This window comes from Hemiscyllium ocellatum, chromosome 1 (genome assembly GCF_020745735.1).
Source record: "Hemiscyllium ocellatum isolate sHemOce1 chromosome 1, sHemOce1.pat.X.cur, whole genome shotgun sequence".
Classification (NCBI taxonomy): domain Eukaryota; kingdom Metazoa; phylum Chordata; class Chondrichthyes; order Orectolobiformes; family Hemiscylliidae; genus Hemiscyllium; species Hemiscyllium ocellatum.
In genome coordinates this window covers 9,718,512-9,736,051 of record NC_083401.1, presented here as the reverse complement: position 1 = coordinate 9,736,051, position 17,540 = coordinate 9,718,512, and the positions used below count along the sequence as shown (strand labels likewise).

Sequence of the window (17,540 nt, the reverse complement as noted above, 5' to 3'; positions counted from 1 at the left end):
TGCAAGATAATCAGAGGGTTAGATAGGGTGGACAGGGAGAGCCTTTTTCCAAGTATGGGGACAGCAAACACGAGGGGACACAACTTTAAAGTGAGGGGGGATAGGTATAAGACAGATGTCAGAGGTAGTTTCTTTACTCAGAGAGTAGTAAGGGTATGGAATGCTTTGCCTGCAATGGTAGTAGATTCGCCAAGTTTAAGTCATCATTGGACAGGCATATGGACGTACATGGAATAGTGTAGGTGGGATGGGCTTCAGATTAGTATGACAGGGCGGTGCAACATCGAGGGCCGAAGGGCCTGTACTACGCTGTAATGTTCTATGTCCTATATTCTACGTACCCTTCATTGCACTATCATCCATGTGCCTATCCAAGAATCACCTAAATGTCCCTAATGTATCTGACTCTACTACCACTGCTGGCAGTGCATTCCACACACCCACGATTCTCTGTGTAAAGAACCTCTGGCATCTCCCCTAAACCTTCCTCCAATCACCTTAAAATGATGCTCCCTCATGATAGCCATTTCCTACGTGGGAAAAAGTCTCTGACTATCCACTCTATCTATGCCTTTCATCATCTTGTCTATCTCTATCAAGTCACCTCTCACCCTTCTTCACTCCAATGAGAAAAGCCCGAGCTCCCTCAACCTTTCTTCGTAAGACATGCCCTCCAGTCCAGGCAGCAACGTGGTAAATCTCCTCTGCACTCTTCCTAAAGCTTCCACATCCTTCCTATAATGAGGCAACCAGAACTGAACACAATATTCCAAATGTGGTCTAACCAGGGCTTTATACAGCTGCAGCATAACTGAGCGGCTTTTAAACTCAAGCCCCCTGCTCATGAAAGCCAACACACCATACCCCTATTTAACAGTCCTTGTGTGGCACCCTTGAAGGATTCATGCACTTGGACCCCAATGACCCTCTGTTCCTCCACATCGCCAAGAATCTGCCTTTCACCTTGTATTCTGCATTCAAGTTCACCCTTCCAAAATGAATCACTTCACACCTTTCCAGGTTGAACTCCATCTGCCACTTCTCAGTCCAGCTCTGTATCTGTCAGAGTCTCGTTGCAACCTACAACAGCCCTCCACACGATCCACAACTCCACCAACCTTCGTGCCAGCAGCAAGCTTAGTAAGCCACCCTTTTGCTTCCTCATTCAAGTCATTTATAAAAATCACAAAGAGCAGGGGTCCCAGAACTGATCTCTGTGGAACACCATTGGTCATTGAGATCCAGGCTGAATACTTTCCATCTACTACCAACCTCTGTCTTCTATGGGCCAGCCAATTCTGTGTCCGGACAGACAGATTTCCCTGTATCCCAGACCTCCTCGCTTCCTGAATGAGCTTACTAAGGGAAATCTTATCAAACGCCTTGTTAAAATCCATATACTGCTCTACCCTCATCAATGTGTTTTGTCAAAGAATTCAGTAAAAGTTTCTGAGGCATGACCTGCCCCTCCCAAAGCCATGCTGACTATCTCTAATCAAACTATGGTGCGCCTGTGGAAATCTCTTCCATTTCAAAGCGGTTTGAGGCCAAAACATTGTAAGTTGTTTAGAAGGAGTTCAGTATTGTTCTTCGGGCTAACGGGGTCAAAGGGTATAGGGGAGAAAGCAGGAACAGGGGTCAGAGTTGGGTGGTCAGCCATGAGGGTATGGAATGCTGGGTCGGACTAAAAGGGCCGAATGGCCTACAGCTGCGCACAATTTCTGTGTCTCTTTATTTCCACGGCTGGGATTCAGAAACAGAGGCACATAGTCATAGAGATGTACAGCACGGAAACAGACCCTTCGGTCCAACCTGTCCATGCCGACCAGATATCCCAACCCAATCTAGTCCCACCTGCCAGCACCCGGCCCATATCCCTCCAAACCCTTCCTATTCATATACCCATCCAAATGCCTCTTAACCGTCATAATTGTACCAGCCTCCACCACATCCTCTGGCAGCTCATTCCATACACATACCACCCTCTGCGTGAAAAAGTTGCCCCTTAGGTCTCTTTTATATCTTTCCCCTCTCACCCCTAAACCTATGCCCTCTAGTTCTGGACTCTCCCATCCCAGGGAAAAGACTTTGTCTTATTTATCCTATCCATGTCCCTTATAGAATATAGAACATAGAAAAATACAGCGCACTACAGGCCCTTCGGCCCTCGATGTTGCGCCGATCCAAGCCCACCTAACCTACACTAGCCCAATAACCTCCATATGTCTATCCAATGCCCGTTTAAATGCCCATAAAGAGGGAGAGTCCACCACTGCTATGGCAGGGCATTTCATGAACTCACGACTCGCTGAGTAAAGAATCTACCCCTAACATCTGTCCTATACCTACCACCCCTTAATTTAAAGCTATGCCCCCTCGTAATAGCTGACTCCATACGTGGAAAAAGGTTCTCATGGTCAACCCTATCTAAACCCCTAATTATCTTGTACACCTCTATCAAGTCACCCCTAAACCTTCTTTTCTCCAATGAGAACAGCCCCAAGTGCCTCAGCCTTTCCTCATACAATCTTCCTGCCATGCCAGGCAACATCCTGGTAAACCTCCTCTGCACCCGTTCCAGTGCCTCCACATCCTTCCTATAGGATGGCGACCAAAACTGCACACAATACTCCAGATGCGGCCGCACCAGAGTCTTATACAACTGCAACATCTTTTACTCCACCCTCAGTAAACTCCACCCTCACAGAGAGGTACAGAAATTGGGATCTTGCTGTGTATTATCAGGCTGCTATGTCTGTGTGTCCCCTCACTGACAGGACAGCTGTTGAAAGCACTGTCCTCTGGGTTACGAAGGGTTTCGGGGTACCCCGATGAGGTGTCCCGTGATGAAGGTGAACATTCCCTCACCCTCCCTCTCTTTGCTCCATCCTCCCCCAGACCCCTTCCCCTATCACCCGGCTGGTGGGTGGGAGAGCTGGGGGATGGGGGAACGGGAAGGTGGTGAGTCCTGCCTGGCTCCTGGTTCTTATCCACCTGGTCACAGGCAGAGAATCACTCACCTCCCCCCACCCACCCCTCTCTCCCCTGGTGTCCCCTGAAGATCGATCCTTGGCCCCGTCCTATTTCTGCCCCATTCCCACCCCAGTAGGAAGGCAGTCAGTGCCCTCTCTCAGCTCCCTGGTGGGGGTGGGGGTTGACGGGTGACAAACACCAGTTGCCATGCCAACGGACACCTCCCTGGCACTGTGAGGCAGCAGTGCTAACCACCATGCCACCCCAATTGCTATGACCCTGATATTAATATTGCTGCCTGGATCCTAGAATTCTCCCCAATATGAAGCCCATCGTCCAGTCTACCTCACCGCGTCTTTGAGACAGCTCTTCGATTGTCTGACTGATTGTGGCTCAGCCCTTTGTGTTCCTTTGGTAACTCACGTTTGAAGCAAATTCCATTGTGTCACTAATATCCCAGAATGTGTGGTGGGTGTCAGACAGCAGGGTTACTGACGCAGGGAGATAGGAGGCAGGGATACAGTGAGATATCGTTATGTTGGACGTTGCTCAGTGCTCAACGGTTCAAGTTGGTCAAAGAGTACATTTGTGGGTGACCAATGTGTGTCAGTGTGAGAGAGGTGTTCCTTCATTCACAGGATGAGGGTTTCATGGTCTCGGGTAATGTTTAATGCCCATCCCTAATTCCCCAGAGGGCAGTTAAGAGTCACCCACCTTGCTGTGGGTCTGGAGTCACATGTAGGCCAGACCAGGTAAGGAGGGCAGGTTCCTTCCCTGAAGGACATTGGTGACCCAGATGGGACTCTGTGACAGTCGATAGGGGTTTCACATTCAGAGTTTCATTGAATTCAATTTCACCATCTGCCAAAGGGATGGGCTTTTTCAAGTCATGTCCCAGACATGAGCCAGAGGCTCTGGATCACAGTCTAGTGACAATACCGACATGTTAGAGAGAGAGAGAGAGAGAAGGAGAGAGAGAATAGTGTCAGTATATTTGTGTGTGAGAATGTGCTAGTGAGAAAATATATGTTTGCATGTGTGAAACAGGGAGAGTGTGTGTGTGAGCGAGTGTGTGTATGAGTCAGTGTGTGTGTGTTGTGTGTGTGTGAGAATGTGTGTGTGCGAGTGAGTGTGTGAGAGTGAGCATGTGTATGAGCGTATGTATGTGTGTGTGTGAGAGAGAACGAGTGTGTGCGAGTGAGAGTGTGTGTGAGTGTGTGAGTGAGAGTATGTGTGAGTGAGCGAATGTGTGTGTGTGTGTGTGAGTGTGTGTGTGTGTGTGTATGTGTGTGTGAGTGTGTGTGTGAGAGAGAGAATGAGTGTGTGCGCAAGTGATTGTGTGTATGTGTGAGAGTGTGTGTGCGTGTGTGTGAGAGAGAATGAGTGTGTGCGTAAGTGAGTGTGTGTATGTGTGAGAGTGTGAGTGTGTATGTGTGTGAGAGAGAATGAGTGTGTGCGCAAGTGAGTGTGTGTATGTGTGAGAGTGTGTGTGTGTGATTGAGAGAATGAGTGTGTGCATAAGTGAGTGTGTGTATGTGTGAGAGTGTGAATGTGTGTGAGTGTGTGTGCGAGTGTGAGTGTGTGTGAGTGTGTGAGTGTGTGGGTGTGTGTGTGTGAGTGTGAGTGTGTGAGAGTGTGTGTGTGTGTGTGTGTGAGTGTGTGAGAGTGTGAGTGTGTGTGCGAGTGTGAGTGTTTGTGAGTGTGTGAGTGTGTGGGTGTGTGTGTGTGAGTGTGAGTGTGTGAGAGTGTGTGTGTGTGAGTGTGTGTGTGTGTGTATGTGTGAGGGTGTGTGTGTGTGAGTGTGTGTGTGTGTGTGAGTGTGTGTGTGTGTGTGAGAGTGTGTGTGTGTGAGTGTGTGGGTGTGGGTGTGGGTGTGTGAGTGTGTGGGTGTGTGTGTGTGTGTGTGTGTGAGTGTGAGTGTGTGTGAGTGTGAGTGTGTGTGTGTGTGAGTGAGTGTGAGTGTGTGTGAGTGTGTGTGAGTGTGAGAACAATACCCTTTGCCCAGGGAGGAGTTTGGGTGTGGAATACATTGCCTCAGAATGTGATGGAGGCAGCTTCAACTGAAACAGGGAAGGAACGGCGATATATTTCCAAGTCAGGATGGCGAGTGGCTCGGAGGGGAACCTGCAGGGGGTGGTGTTCCCATGTACCTGCGGCCCTTGTCCTGGACGGTGTCGAGTATCTTGAGTGTTGTTGGGGCTGCCCCCATCCAGGTAAGAGGGGAGTATTCCATCCCCTTCCTGACTTGTGCCGTGTAGATGGTGGACAGGCTTTGGGGAGTCAGGAGGGGAGTTACTCCCTGTAGTATTCCCAGCCTCGGACCTGCTCCTGTGGTCACTGAGTTTATGTGGTGGGTCCAGTTGAGTTTCTGGTCAATGGTAACCCCCAGGATGTTGATAGTGGGGGGTTCAGTGATGGTAACACCATCGAATGTTATCGGGCAGTGGTTAGATTGTCTATTGTTGGTGATGGTCATAGCCTGGCATTTGTGTGGCATGGATACTGACAGCATCCATCATTTATCTTTCTCCATTACTCCACTGTTTCAACATTATCAGCTTACCGCCAGGGGCTGAGCAGAAATTGCCTCAGCCACTGGGTTTATTTCCCAGTGCAAACCCAATGCTCTAACTGTGAGGCGGAACGACAATGACAATCTCCCGGTCAGGCCTGACCCCCACCACCAGCCTGGAGAGACACCGACAAGAAGGTTGTGTCATCTTCGAGATTGTCTAGTCACTCCCCCTTTACTGAAACCAGCCAACGCTCGGGTCGTCAGATAGCATCCACGGAGAGAGGGGAAGCTCACATCCCCCCAGCTCTGATGCAGAGTCATCTAGTCTCCAAACGCGAGCTTGCTGTCTCCCTGTGGATGCTAGCTGACTCGCTGTGATCTCTAACACTGGTGGTTTTCCACACACATTCCAGCATCTGCAGTAATTTGCTCCTACACCCCTGTAACTTCCCTTTACCCTGTCCCAGCGGATCCATCCTGGAGCACCCCTCTGTCTCCCCTAGACTGGATTGTTTCATGGTGGGTATCCCACACTCTGGATCCTCCAAACCCCAGCTGTCAGTGTCTGACCGGACTTGCTGACCAACAATCCCCCAATTTTAAAATACTCGTCATCGTTTACAAACCACTCCGTGGCCTCACCTCTCTGTATCACCTCTTCCAGTCTCTTGAACCCTCTGAGCTACTTGCCTTCCTCTGGCTCTGGTCTTCACCACAGGTCTGGCTCAATATCGCCAAGATTAGAGCCGTGCTGGAAAAGCACAGCAGGTCAGGCAGTGTCCTTTTGCCCAAAACGAGACCCGGGTTCAATTCCCGACTCAGGCGACTGACTGTGTGGAGTTTGCACGTTCTCCCCGTGTCTGCGTGGGTTTCCTCTGGGTGCTCCGGTTTCCTCCCACAGTCACAAAGATGTGCGGGTCAGGTGAATTGGCCATGCTAAATTGCCCGTAGTGTTAGGTAAGGGGTATATGTAGGGGTATGGGTGGGTTGCGCTTCGGCGGGTCGGTGTGGACTTGTTGGGCCGAAGGGCCTGTTTCCACACTGTAAGTAATCTAATCTAATCTAATCTAAATACATCGGTTCTCCTGCTCCTCGGATGCTGCCTGACCTGCTGTGCTTTTCCAGCACCACTCTAATCTAGACTCTGGTCTCCAGCATCTGCAGTCCCCACTCTCACCTGCTCGATATCACCAGCATCGCCTGGAGGCCGAAGGTCTGTAATTCCCACCTTTAACCTCTCCCTCCATTATCTTACTCTCTGTTAGACATAACCTGTGACCATCTGACACAAGACCCCTTGGTGCTGCTCTGTAGAACATTATTTCAGAGGGTTCTCCCGCTGAGACCGGAGAGGGAGGGACTGTCTGATGAGGAGATGTGTACAGGTTGGGCCTGTACTCATTGGTGTTTAGAAGGAAACAGATAGGATTGTTAGAGGATGTGGCAGGATAGATGTGGAAAGGTTGTTTCTCCTTGAGACAGAGTCATAGAGGGTAAAATCTCAGAGTAAGGGCTCGCGCAGAGATGGAGGAGGATTAGAACTGCTCTGGGAGTATCGCGGGGAGCTTTGAACTCAGGGCTGGAGAGTGGGAGCCATGTTGAAACCTCTGTGTGTCACAGCCATTCCCCTCAGTGATGGAAGGTCCCTTATGTGTTTTTTTCAGAAGTTGCTTTGACCAACACCAGCAGATGCGACATGAGCACAGACCGGAACTCGAAGAGGGGGCAGTCTGCCCCAGGTAAGAAGGCACCGACTCAAAGATCGAGGGACTGCCCCTCCTCCCAAAACCTTCCTCCATCCTCGGCTGCATCGGCGCATGGGTGACCACCCAGGGACAGTACTGTCCCCTCACCCACCCTCGGTGGGTCAGTGAGGATTAACGGATGGGGGCAGGAGGGTCAGTGAGGGATGTGGGGGGGAGGGTCAGTGAGGGATGTGGGGAGGGTCAGTGAGGGATGTGGGGGGGGAGGGTCAGTGAGGGGTGTGGGGAGGGTCAGTGAGGGATGTGGATGGGTCAGTGAGGGATGTGGGGGGGAGGGTCAGTGAGGGATGTGGGGAGGGTCAGTGAGGGATGTGGGGGGGAGGGTCAGTGAAGGATGTGGGGAGGGAGGGTCAGTGAGGGATGTGGGGAGGGAGGGTCAGTGAGGGATGTGGAGAGGGAGGGTCAGTGAGGGATGTGGGGGGGAGGGTCAGTGAGGGATGTGGGGAGGGAGGGTCAGTGAGGGATGTGGGGAGGGAGGGTCAGTGAGGGATGTGGGGAGGGAGGGTCAGTGAGGGATGTGAGGGGGAGGGTCAGTGAGGGATGTGGGGAGAGTCAGTGAGGGATGTGGGGGGGTGAGGGTCAGTGAGGGATGTGGGGAGGGTCAGTGAGGGATGTGGGGGGTGGTCAGTGAGGGATGTGGGGGGGAGGGTCAGTGAGGGATGTGGGGGGAGGGTCAGTGAGGGATGTGGGGGGGAGTGTCAGTGAGGGATGTGGGGGGAGGGTCAGTGAGGGATGTGGGGAGGGTCAGTGAGGGATGTGGGGGGGGTCAGTGAGGGATGTGGGGGGGGAGGGTCAGTGAGGGATGTGGGGGGAGGGTCAGTGAGGGATGTGGGGGGGGAGGGTCAGTGAGGGATGTGGGGAGAGTCAGTGAGGGATGTGGGGGGAGGGTCAGTGAGGGATGTGGGGGGGGTGAGGGTCAGTGAGGGATGTGGGGAGAGTCAGTGAGGGATGTGGGGGGAGGGTCAGTGAGGGATGTGGGGAGAGTCAGTGAGGGATGTGGGGGGAGGGTCAGTGAGGGATGTGGGGGGGTGAGGGTCAGTGAGGGATGTGGGGAGGGAGGGTCAGTGAGGGATGTGGGGAGGGAGGGTCAGTGAGGGATGTGGGGAGGGAGGGTCAGTGAGGGATGTGGGGAGGGAGGGTCAGTGAGGGATGTGGGGGGAGGGTCAGTGAGGGATGTGGGGAGGGTCAGTGAGGGATGTGGGGGAGAGGGTCAGTGAGGGATGTGGGGAGGGAGGGTCAGTGAGGGTTGTGCGGAGGGTCAGTGAGGGATGTGGGGGGAGGGTCAGTGAGGGATGTGGTGTGGGTCAGTGAGGGATGTGGGGGGGAGGGTCAGTGAGGGATGTGGGGGGGTCAGTGAGGGATGTGGGGGGGGAGGGTCAGTGAGGGATGTGGGGGAGAGGGTCAGTGAGGGATGTGGGGAGGGAGGGTCAGTGAGGGATGTGGTGAGGGTCAGTGAGGGATGTGGGGGGAGGGTCAGTGAGGGATGTGGGGGGGGAGGGTCAGTGAGGGATGTGGGGGGGAGGGTCAGTGAGGGATATAGGGGGAGGGTCAGTGAGGGATGTGAGGAGGGTCAGTGAGGGATGTGGGGGGAGGGTCAGTGAGGGATGTGGGGAGGGAGGGTCAGTGAGGGATGTGGGGAGGGTCAGTGAGGGATGTGGGGGGGAGGGTCAGTGAGGGATGTGGGGAGGGTCAGTGAGGGATGTGGGGGGGAGGGTCAGTGAGGGATGTGGGGAGGGTCAGTGAGGGATGTGGGGGGGAGGGTCAGTGAGGGATGTGGGGAGGGTCAGTGAGGGATGTGGGGAGGGAGGGTCAGTGAGGGATGTTGGGGGGAGGGTCAGTGAGGGATGTGGGGAGGGAGGGTCAGTGAGGGATGTTGGGGGGAGGGTCAGTGAGGGATGTGGGGAGGGAGGGTCAGTGAGGGATGTTGGGGGGAGGGTCAGTGAGGGATGTGGGGAGGGTCAGTGAGGGATGTGGGGGAGAGGGTCAGTGAGGGATGTTGGGGGGAGGGTCAGTGAGGGATGTGGGGGGGAGGGTCAGTGAGGGATGTGGGGAGGGTCAGTGAGGGATGTGGGGGGGAGGGTCAGTGAGGGATGTGGGGAGGGAGGGTCAGTGAGGGATGTGGGAAGGGTCAGTGAGGGATTTGGGGGGAGGGTCAGTGAGGAATGTGGGGGGGAGGGTCAGTGAGGGATATAGGGGGAGGGTCAGTGAGGGATGTGGAGAGGGAGGGTCAGTGAGGGATGTGGGGGGAGGGTCAGTGAGGGATGTGGGGAGGGAGGGTCAGTGAGGGATGTGGGGAGGGAGGGTCAGTGAGGGATGTGGGAAGGGTCAGTGAGGGATGTGGGGGGGAGGGTCAGTGAGGAATGTGGGGAGGGTCAGTGAGGGATGTGGGGGGGAGGGTCAGTGAGGGATGTGGGAAGGGTCAGTGAGGGATGTGGGGGGGAGGGTCAGTGAGGAATGTGGGGAGGGTCAGTGAGGGATGTGGGGGGGAGGGTCAGTGAGGGATGTGGGGGGGAGGGTCAGTGAGGAATGTGGGGAGGGTCAGTGAGGGATGTGGGGGGGAGGGTCAGTGAGGAATGTGGGGAGGGTCAGTGAGGGATGTGGGGGGGAAGGGTCAGTGAGGGATGTGGGGTGGGAGGGTCAGTGAGGGATATCGGGGGAGGGTCAGTGAGGGATGTGGGGGGGAGGGTCAGTGAGGGATGTTGGGGGAGGGTCAGTGAGGAATGTGGGGGGGGAGGGGGTCAGTGAGGGATGTGGGAGGGAGGGTCAGTGAGGGATGTTGTGGGGAGGGTCAGTGAGGGATGTGGGGAGCGAGGGTCAGTGAGGGATGTGGGGAGGGAGGGTCAGTGAGGATGAAGAATGTAGGACCTCACTACTTCCTACTCCCCCCCCCCCACACCCTCCCACATCCCACCACCCAGGGATTTGGACCAAACCAAGTGCCCCCTCATGCCCACCCTTCACAGCATGCTGGAGGGCCTCTATTGGTCAGTAGGGGGCGGTCTGCTGGGAGGGTGGAATCCTGAACCCTGGGATAGAATTCGATTCCCACTGAAGACCACCATCGGGGGAAGGTCTCTCTGAGGGTCAGGAGCAGTGGATCATTGGATACAGAGATACGTGGTTGAACGTTTATTCAGGGGTGGAGACCCTGCCAGACCTACAGTGAGCTAGCTTGAAAGGCTAGCTTAGAGAGAAGGGTCACGGGTGTCTTCCTGCCCCAGTTGGCAGGGTTAACAGCTGTCTGTTTTTGGCTGGGTTACATTCCCGGGTGATATCAGAACCAGGCCCTCACAGGAGCTCTGCTGAATGAGGTCTCGATCAAACTGTGTAAAACGTTTAGAAATGTTCATTCGTTTGCAGGAGTGCAGTTTCTGGTCCCCCCCAGGCCAGAGCTCTGATTTTACCCCTGAGTGACCACGGTGGCATCAATCCCTCCCTGTGTCTGGGTGATTCCGGCCAACGCTGTTCAGGGCAGGAGAGAGGAAAACCTGGGGGCTGGGTCCTGACAGAACGCTCGCGAGAAAACCGGAATAATCAGAGCGGCTTGTTCTGAGAGGGGGCTCGATCCCCAACCAACAGGAAGACAGGGATTAAACCCTGAGTCCATCCGGACTCGGGCCACTGCACAGTCGATCAACTGTTCAACAGATCACCTGGGGGATTGCCAACAGGGATCGGGTTAGTGTGCTGCTGGGTCAACACCATTCTGATTACACAGGGGTTGGAGAAAGATGTAACCAGATATGGCAATGAGTGGAGGCCTTTGGATCTTATTTTAGTTATGATGAAACCTCGTAGTGAACCGTGCGAGGTGTAGGCAGGGGGTCGGGGAGAATATTGGTCCATCCGTATAGACTCTGTGCCTTCCCGTACAGGGAGAGGCTCAGCGGGGATCACACAGTGGTCAGGGTGCGCTGGATGAAGCTTCATCAGAATCACTGCAGAACAAAGAAGACCATGCATGGGCCAAATCCATGTGCTTCATCAGGAAGACCGAATTCAGCAAGCAATTGCCAGGGAAACTTTCTGTTTCTTGGTTCCAGCGTTAATCTTTGGGAAGGCTCCCAAAGTGCAAGTAGAAACAGTGGGAACATATCGCAGTCCCTGTCAGTGTCTCGTGCCTGGGTTGTGGGGGGAGAACAACACACCAGTGTTTACCCTACCTGCTGTCAGTGCTGACTACCGTGGACACCATAAAGACTGAGTTCTGAGGAAAGGTCACCGGACCCAAAACACGAACTCAGCTTTCTCTCCACAGATGCTACCAGACCTGCTGAGTTTTTCCCAGCAATTTTGATCTTAGTTCCTGATTTACAGCAGTTCTCCCAGGTGTTTACAACATCAGACCAGTCTCTTTAGGCAGGTTGTCAGAGCAGTAACGGAATAGTTGAATTGATGAGATTTCTATTGCCACATGTACTTACAGACAGTGAAAAGGTTTGTTGTGGGTACAGATCATGGCTACCAAAGGTGATAGGAATACAGAGTTCCAGAGAAGGTGCCTGGACAGCGAGATCAACTTTATCAGAAGCCTAAGTTCCATCAGTGGGGCAGATGGATTCTAAAGATAGACTACAACAGACTGAAAATGCCCAGGAAGTGGGTGAGCGAGATGTATTATTCTCCTTGGGAGAATGTTTGGAATGTGGATATCACGGTTAATGGTAAGCAAGCTGAAAATGTGTTGCTGGAAAAGCGCAGCAGGTCAGGCAGCATCCAAGGAGCAGGAGATTCGACGTTTCGGGAGGTCATGGTGAGGAAGCCAACATTAGACTGGATACAGGTGTAGGCAGGTCAATCCTTTCTGATTCTCACTGTCACAGCTGGCTGTTCATGTGATGGAATTCCCAGATGGAATAAAAACATCCCTCGTTCACTCACAGCGAGCTGGGAGCATTGGTGATGCCTTTGACAAAAGGAACGTTGGTGGTGGGGAAGGGGCAAGTAGGGGGCAGGATAAAATGGCCAACAGTTTCTGGGACGGAGAGCAAGGCTTGGGGAGGGGAGGGGATGTAAGAAATGGGTCTAATAGCTCTACACTCAGATGGTCACAATGATGTCAGACCACAAGGTTCATAGAATCTTCTAGTAAAGAGGAGGCCCTTCAGCCCATCCAGTCCACACTACTCAAAATCTGCTCTAGTCCTGCTTTCCAGCACTTGATCCCGAGCCTGGAATGTTTGATGATAATGCAGTTGAATACCCTCCTCCTGAACTGTGTCCGTCAGCGATCTGTACGTGGTGAATAAATCTTCTTAAGTTTGTATAAGTCTGGGTTCCAGGCCCCGCCATCCAGGTACAGCCATGATTCAATGTGCAAAACACAAGACAGGGGAAGGGCAGAGGGAGAGAGAGAGAGAGAGAGAGAGGGGTGGAAGAAGAGATAGAGACGGGTAATCAGACAGAGAGAGACAGAGATGAAGCTGCAGAGAAAAGGGACAGAGATAGATAGATAGATGCAAGAAATGGCAGGGAGGGAGGGTTAGAGTGGAGTATAGAGAATTATAGAATCCCTACAGTGTGGAAACAGGCCCTCTGGCCCAACACCAACCCCCTGAAGAGTATCCCACCCAGACCCAATCCCCTACCCTATACATTTAGCCCTGACTAATCCATCTAACCCACACATCCCTGAACACTATTAGCATGGCCAATTCCCCTAACCTGCACATCTTTGGACTGTGGGAGGAAGCTCACACAGACACGGGGAGAATGTACATACTCCATACACAGTCACCCGAGGGTGGAATTGAACCGGGGTCCGTAGTGTTGTGCCACTGTGTAACCATGAGAGAGGTAGAGAGCAGGCAGAGAAAGAGAGAGAGAGAGAGAGGGAGAAAAGTACGAAGAGAGCAGATGGACAGAGAGGATTCAGAGAGAGAGAGGAGACAGAGAGGAGACAATCGGGCTGGGGATGTGGAGATTTTGGCTGCAGACAGGGTTAGTTGGTCTTGGTAATTATAGATGGTGACAGGGCTCAAACCTCAACATTCTTCATTTGAGAAGCTGTGCCAGAGGAGCTCAGCTCTGACTGGGGCCTTTACTCTGCACCCAGACACCAGGCAGCAGTGTACAGAGACAGGGCCTAGCACCACACTCAGCCCCCAGATACCCAGCAGCAGAGTACAGAGATAGGGCCTAGCACCACACTCAGCCCCCAGATACCCAGCAGCAAAGTACAGAGACAGGGCCTAGCACCACACCCAGCCTGTCGAGTAGCTACAGAGCAGAGGTACATGTCCGGGGAATGGTGAAGGCTCAAACAGTGACTGACCCTGCCTTAGACACACACACTCACACACACTCACACTCACACACACACACACTCACACTCACACACACACACACTCACACACATACTCTCTCTCACACACACGCACTCTCACACACACGCACTCACACACACGCACTCACACTCACACATGCATGCACTCACTCACACACTCACATACTCACTCACACACACATTCAAACACACACACTCACTCACACACACACGCACTCACACACACATACACACTCACACACACACTCACAAACTCACACACAGTCACACACACACTCACTCTCACTCACACTCACACACCCACCCACACACTCATTCATACACACAATCACTCACACACACACAATCACTCACACACACTCTCACACTCACACATACTCACACACACGCACTCACACACATGCACTCACACATTCACACACACACACATGCACTCACACTCACACATACTCACATACAGACACTCACACACATACACATGCACTCACACACTCACACACACTCTCACACATACACACACACACTCACACTTGCACACACTCACACACAGTCACACACATGCACTCACACTCACATACACGCACTCACACTCACACATACTCACATAAACACACTCACTCACACACACATGCACACTCACACACAGACACACAGACACACACACACACACACACCCTCAGTATTGGAGCACTGTGGTTACATTGCTGTATTAATGAGTTGAAAGCCCATGGCAGCAGCTGGGGAATTTAAATTCCATTTATTAAATACATCTGGAATTAAAATCCTCAGCTCGGTAATTGTGATCAGGAAGTTGCCCCTGATTGCTGTAGGAACTCGAGCCTATGGGAAGGAAGGAGAGCTGCTATCCGGAGCTGAGCTGTATGTGAGTGCAGACCCACAGTGATGTGGTTAATCCAAACCTGCTCTCTGAGGGTCCCACAGTGTAAAACTGTGACTCACCCGCACACTCTCAAAGGCAGTGAGACAATGTTGGACCATAGCCAGTGATGTTCACATCCCACACAGCCCTAAAACCACACTCACACATACAAACACAGTCAATACAGCCTCACAGAGAGAGAGAGAGAGAGAGAGAGAGAGAGGGTGGGGGTGGGGGTGGGGATTAGGGGTGGTGGCCACCCAGAGACTAGCTGCTGCAGATGAAGGAGGCCGGAGTTAAAGAGCAGACAGCAGACTGGGAGAATGTGGTTCCCAAGAGGAGACAGTGGGTGCCAGTTATGGAAAGATTCTGGAGTTTGGGAATGTTTACTGATATCCCACAGAATATTCCCCTGGGCCCACGTCCCTTCATTGTGAACAGCCATGATGGAGAGACAGAGAGGGGATGGGGGCAGGGACCCACTGCAATACCAGGATTCAAACTCCATCCTCTGGACAGAAGGAGCGTTTCAAATCCATCTAATTCTTCACAACCCCCAGCAGGAGCTCGGGCCCCCTCACACTCTCTCTCTCTCTCTCTCTCAATAGACAGTGTATGAACTTCTCTCATTCTCCTCTTCTCCCTATTTCTGTTTCTCCTTCCTCCCCTCTTCCTCCCCCTACCTCCTCACTCTCTCTCGTGCACCTCCATGACCCCCCTCCCTGTCTGTTGCTGTCTCCCGTGCCTCTCTCTCTCACTCTCTGAACCACCCTCCTCCCCTCTCCCTGACGCCTCCTCGCTCTCCAACCCCCTCCCTCCCCAATCTCTTTCTGCCACTCTCCGTGTCTCCCTCTCTCTCTCTCTCTTTCCTGCTTCATCTCACATTCTCCCTCTCCCATCTTCCCCACCCCTCACTTCTCTCTCTCTCTCTCTCTCTGTGAATTTCCTCCCACAATCCAAAGATGTGCATGTCAGTTGGACTGGCCATGCTAAATGGCGCATAGTGTTCAGGGATGTGCAGGCTAGGGAAATGCAGGGGTTATAGGGTAAGGGAGGGCGGAGAGGTCAGGAAGAGGATTGCAGGTTAGGAGGGCGGTGCTGAGTTGAGGGAACCGACTGAGACAAGGTGGGGGGAGGGGAAATGAGGAAGCTGGAGAAATCTGAATTCATACCTTGTGGTTGGAGGGTTCCCAGGCGGAAGATGAGGCGCTCCTCCTCCAGCCGTCGTGTAGTTGTGTTCTGCCGGTGGAGGAGTCCAAGGACCTGCATGTCCTCGGTGGAGTGGGAGGGGGAGTTAAAGTGTTGAGCCACGCGGTGATTGGGTTGGTTGGTTCGGGCGGCCCAGAGGTGTTCTCTGAAGCGTTCCGCAAGTAAGCGGCCTGTCTCACCAATATAGAGGAGGCCACATCGGGTGCAGCGGATGCAATAGATGATGTGTGTGGAGGTACAGGTGAACTTGTGGCGGATATGGAAGGATCCCTTGGGGCCTTGGAGGGAAGTGAGTGTGGAGGTGTGGGCGCAAGTTTTACATTTCCTGCGGTTGCAGGGGAAGGTGCCGGGGGTGGAGGTTGGGTTGGTGGGGGGTGTGGATCTGACAAGGGAGTCACGAAGGGAGTGGTCCTTGCGGAACGCTGATAGGGGAGGGGAGGGAAATATATCCTTGGTGGTGGGGTCCGTTTGGAGGTGGCGGAAATGGCGGCGGATAATACGTTGTATGCGCAGGTTGGTGGGGTGGTAGGTGAGAACCAGTGGGGTTCTGTCTTGGTGGCGGTTGGAGGAGCGGGGCTCAAGGGCGGAGGAGCGGGAAGTGGAGGAGATGCGGTGGAGGGCATCGTCGATCACGTCTGGGGGGAATCTGCGGTCCTTGAAGAAGGAGGCCATCTGGGTTGTGCGGTGTTGGAATTGGTCCTCCTGGGAGCAGATGCAGCGGAGACGAAGGAATTGGGAATATGGGATGGCGTTTTTACAGGGGGCAGGGTGGGAGGAGGTGTAGTCCAGATAGCTGTGGGAGTCAGTCGGTTTATAATAGATGTCTGTGTTGAGTCGGTCGCCCGAGATAGAAATGGAAAGGTCTAGGAAGGGGAGGGAGGACCGCTGCACCCGATGTGGCCTCCTCTATATTGGTGAGACAGGCCGCTTACTTGCGGAACGCTTCAGAGAACACCTCTGGGCCGCCCGAACCAACCAACCCAATCACCCCGTGGCTCAACACTTTAACTCCCCCTCCCACTCCACCGAGGACATGCAGGTCCTTGGACTCCTCCACCGGCAGAACACAACTACACGACGGCTGGAGGAGGAGCGCCTCATCTTCCGCCTGGGAACCCTCCAACCACAAGGTATGAATTCAGATTTCTCCAGCTTCCTCATTTCCCCTCCCCCCACCTTGTCTCAGTCGGTTCCCTCAACTCAGCACCGCCCTCCTAACCTGCAATCCTCTTCCTGACCTCTCCGCCCCCACCCCACTCCGGCCTATCACCCTCACCTTGACCTCCTTCCACCTATCCCACCTCCATCGCCCCTCCCCCTAGTCCCTCCTCCCTACCTTTTATCTCAGCCTGCTTGGCTCTCTCTCTCTTATTCCTGATGAAGGGCTTATGCTCGAAACGTCGAATTCTCTATTCCTGAGATGCTGCCTAACCTGCTGTGCTTTGACCAGCAACACATTTGCAGCTGTGATCTCCAGCATCTGCAGACCTCATTTTTTACTTATAGGGTAAGGGCAGAGTAGGTCTGTGTTGGAGGGTTGGTATGGATTTGATAGGCTGAATGGCCTGATCCCACACTAGAGGGATTCTATACAACTGGGAACTGTCATCTAGATCAGATAATGCCACACTCCCATCCAGAGACAGGTCTCCAACCGCCCTCAATGTCATTGTGGTTAGGATAGACCAATTCAGAGTGAGGAAAATTAATTGGGGTAAGGATGGATTTGAGCCAAGGTTGGCAGGAAATGTGACATCTGGCCAATGGGCCACCTTCAAAGAGCAACATTGAGAGGACTAGGGAGGTGAAGGAGATGGTGGCCTGGTAGTATTTTGATAACCTCAAGACCCAAAGCTAATGGAGCACTGGGGTTCGAATCCCTCACTGGTTGTGAAATTGAAACTTAATTTACAA

General features: G+C 53.3%; 1 protein-coding gene across 2 annotated transcripts in view; it reads left to right on the top strand.

The window, feature by feature from the left end:
• The window catches only part of hspa12b (heat shock protein 12B), an 82,526-nt gene that overhangs the window by 2,559 nt on the left and 62,427 nt on the right, over window positions 1–17,540 (top strand). Inside the window, exon 2 of one of the 2 annotated variants that reach the window (XM_060828026.1) lies at window positions 7,156–7,227. In XM_060828026.1, coding sequence (XP_060684009.1) covers window positions 7,185–7,227 — 43 coding nt within the window. In that variant the 5' untranslated portion in view covers window positions 7,156–7,184. Of the gene's footprint in view, window positions 1–7,152; window positions 7,228–17,540 lie in introns of both variants that reach the window. The other variant, XM_060828016.1, reaches the window with a different exon arrangement.